Below are 1,396 nucleotides of genomic sequence, written 5' to 3' on the forward strand. Positions count from 1 at the left end.
GCATGGAATTCGTAAAAATGTAATGCGTGAGAACGTTTCCTTGTTTCAATACCGCTACTTCCTTTACAATAAATTTTTTTCCAATGGTGAATCCTCGCAGATCCACAAATGTTGGCACAACCATGACAAGTAATTTTTTGAGACTGTACCATATCACAAAATATCTCGGTATTTTATTAAAGATATTTGCTAACGCTGCATTTTACATGATTTTGCACACAACGTTAGACAATGGACAGTATTCAATTACACGATCATGTAAGATAAGGCAATAGGCGGTAGTGCTCGCTGGCACATATTCTTTGCAATCAAATTCAATGTGCACGTCCACAGTAACACTTTTGATGAACTCGTTTTGCCGCGAGCAATCAATCACTGTAAAAGGTCCTGTTTGCAGAAATGTGTCCACGTTAAGCAGCGTATCGTAGCAATCACGTCCATAATAAGATTTACAACAACGTTGGTACATGTCAAACAGAATGGAGTATCTAGATTTACGAAAGTCTAGATTCAAGTCATCGTACGGATAAAATTCAGAGTTGAGATAAAGTTTCACATTGATCAAATTACAATCGTCAAAAATAGTAGCATCTTGAGACATGATATTCTTGCGACCGGTCTGTAGTGCAAAGATAACGAATCGAGGCTTTTCTAATTGTGTTGCAGTTTTAACAGCCCACGAATGTTTGGTTGTGCTCTGCAACAAGGGGTACTCATACAGATCCCAGGAACGAAAACTCATACTTAGATATCGCCCGCTTTCCAAAGCTCGTAGTATGGACAATTTATTGACTTCATTTAACGTAACATGTGGCATTCGCCACTGTACTTTGAACAATTCAATTTCGGGTTCCGTCGTTCTATTCGTTCCCACAATAGAATTGTTATCATTGCGCGCTCGTATCAAAATTAATTCATGGCGCGCGTTAACAACCATGCGTTTGTAATCCTCGCAAAAGCCCAGCAGTAAATTTAGCGGCACGCAAAAATTGAAATAATTTTCCCACAGAGTGGACGACATGTCCCATCCGGCATTCTGCATTATCATTCCTTTGTCAAACGTAAGAGATACATAGTTCTTTAGAGTACTAGTGATTCCAACGTTTCTGTTGCGATCAATTTCCACACCGTTGATTTCATATCGAATTTCATCAAACATGAACGCTACACAATTATTTTCAAGTTTTATTTCTGATGCATCATCGTGATCATCATCATTGTTTTTTTCTTCACTAATCTTCCTTCGACATAGAGAAAACTTTCGCACGGCAATGTGTATAAATCCTGTTGTTGTATAGGTATCCTTATTTCATCACTATGTCCAAACGTAGTGTTAGCGTATGGATTATACGAGTGAGTTTCAATCTTGACAATGCTATCGTCAAAGATCGGGTCA

General features: G+C 38.3%; 1 protein-coding gene across 1 annotated transcript; it reads right to left on the minus strand.

Moving 5' to 3' along the window:
* Positions 1-202: 202 nt before the first annotated feature.
* On the minus strand, positions 203-1,159 carry LOC120358587. Its single transcript, XM_039453191.1, has one exon. It carries the CDS (start codon positions 1,157-1,159, stop codon positions 203-205), a length of 957 nt encoding a protein of 318 aa, XP_039309125.1.
* Between the last annotated feature and the right edge of the window lie 237 nt (positions 1,160-1,396).

The sequence above is a fragment of the Solenopsis invicta genome, chromosome 8, assembly GCF_016802725.1.
Source record: "Solenopsis invicta isolate M01_SB chromosome 8, UNIL_Sinv_3.0, whole genome shotgun sequence".
NCBI lineage: Eukaryota > Metazoa > Arthropoda > Insecta > Hymenoptera > Formicidae > Solenopsis > Solenopsis invicta.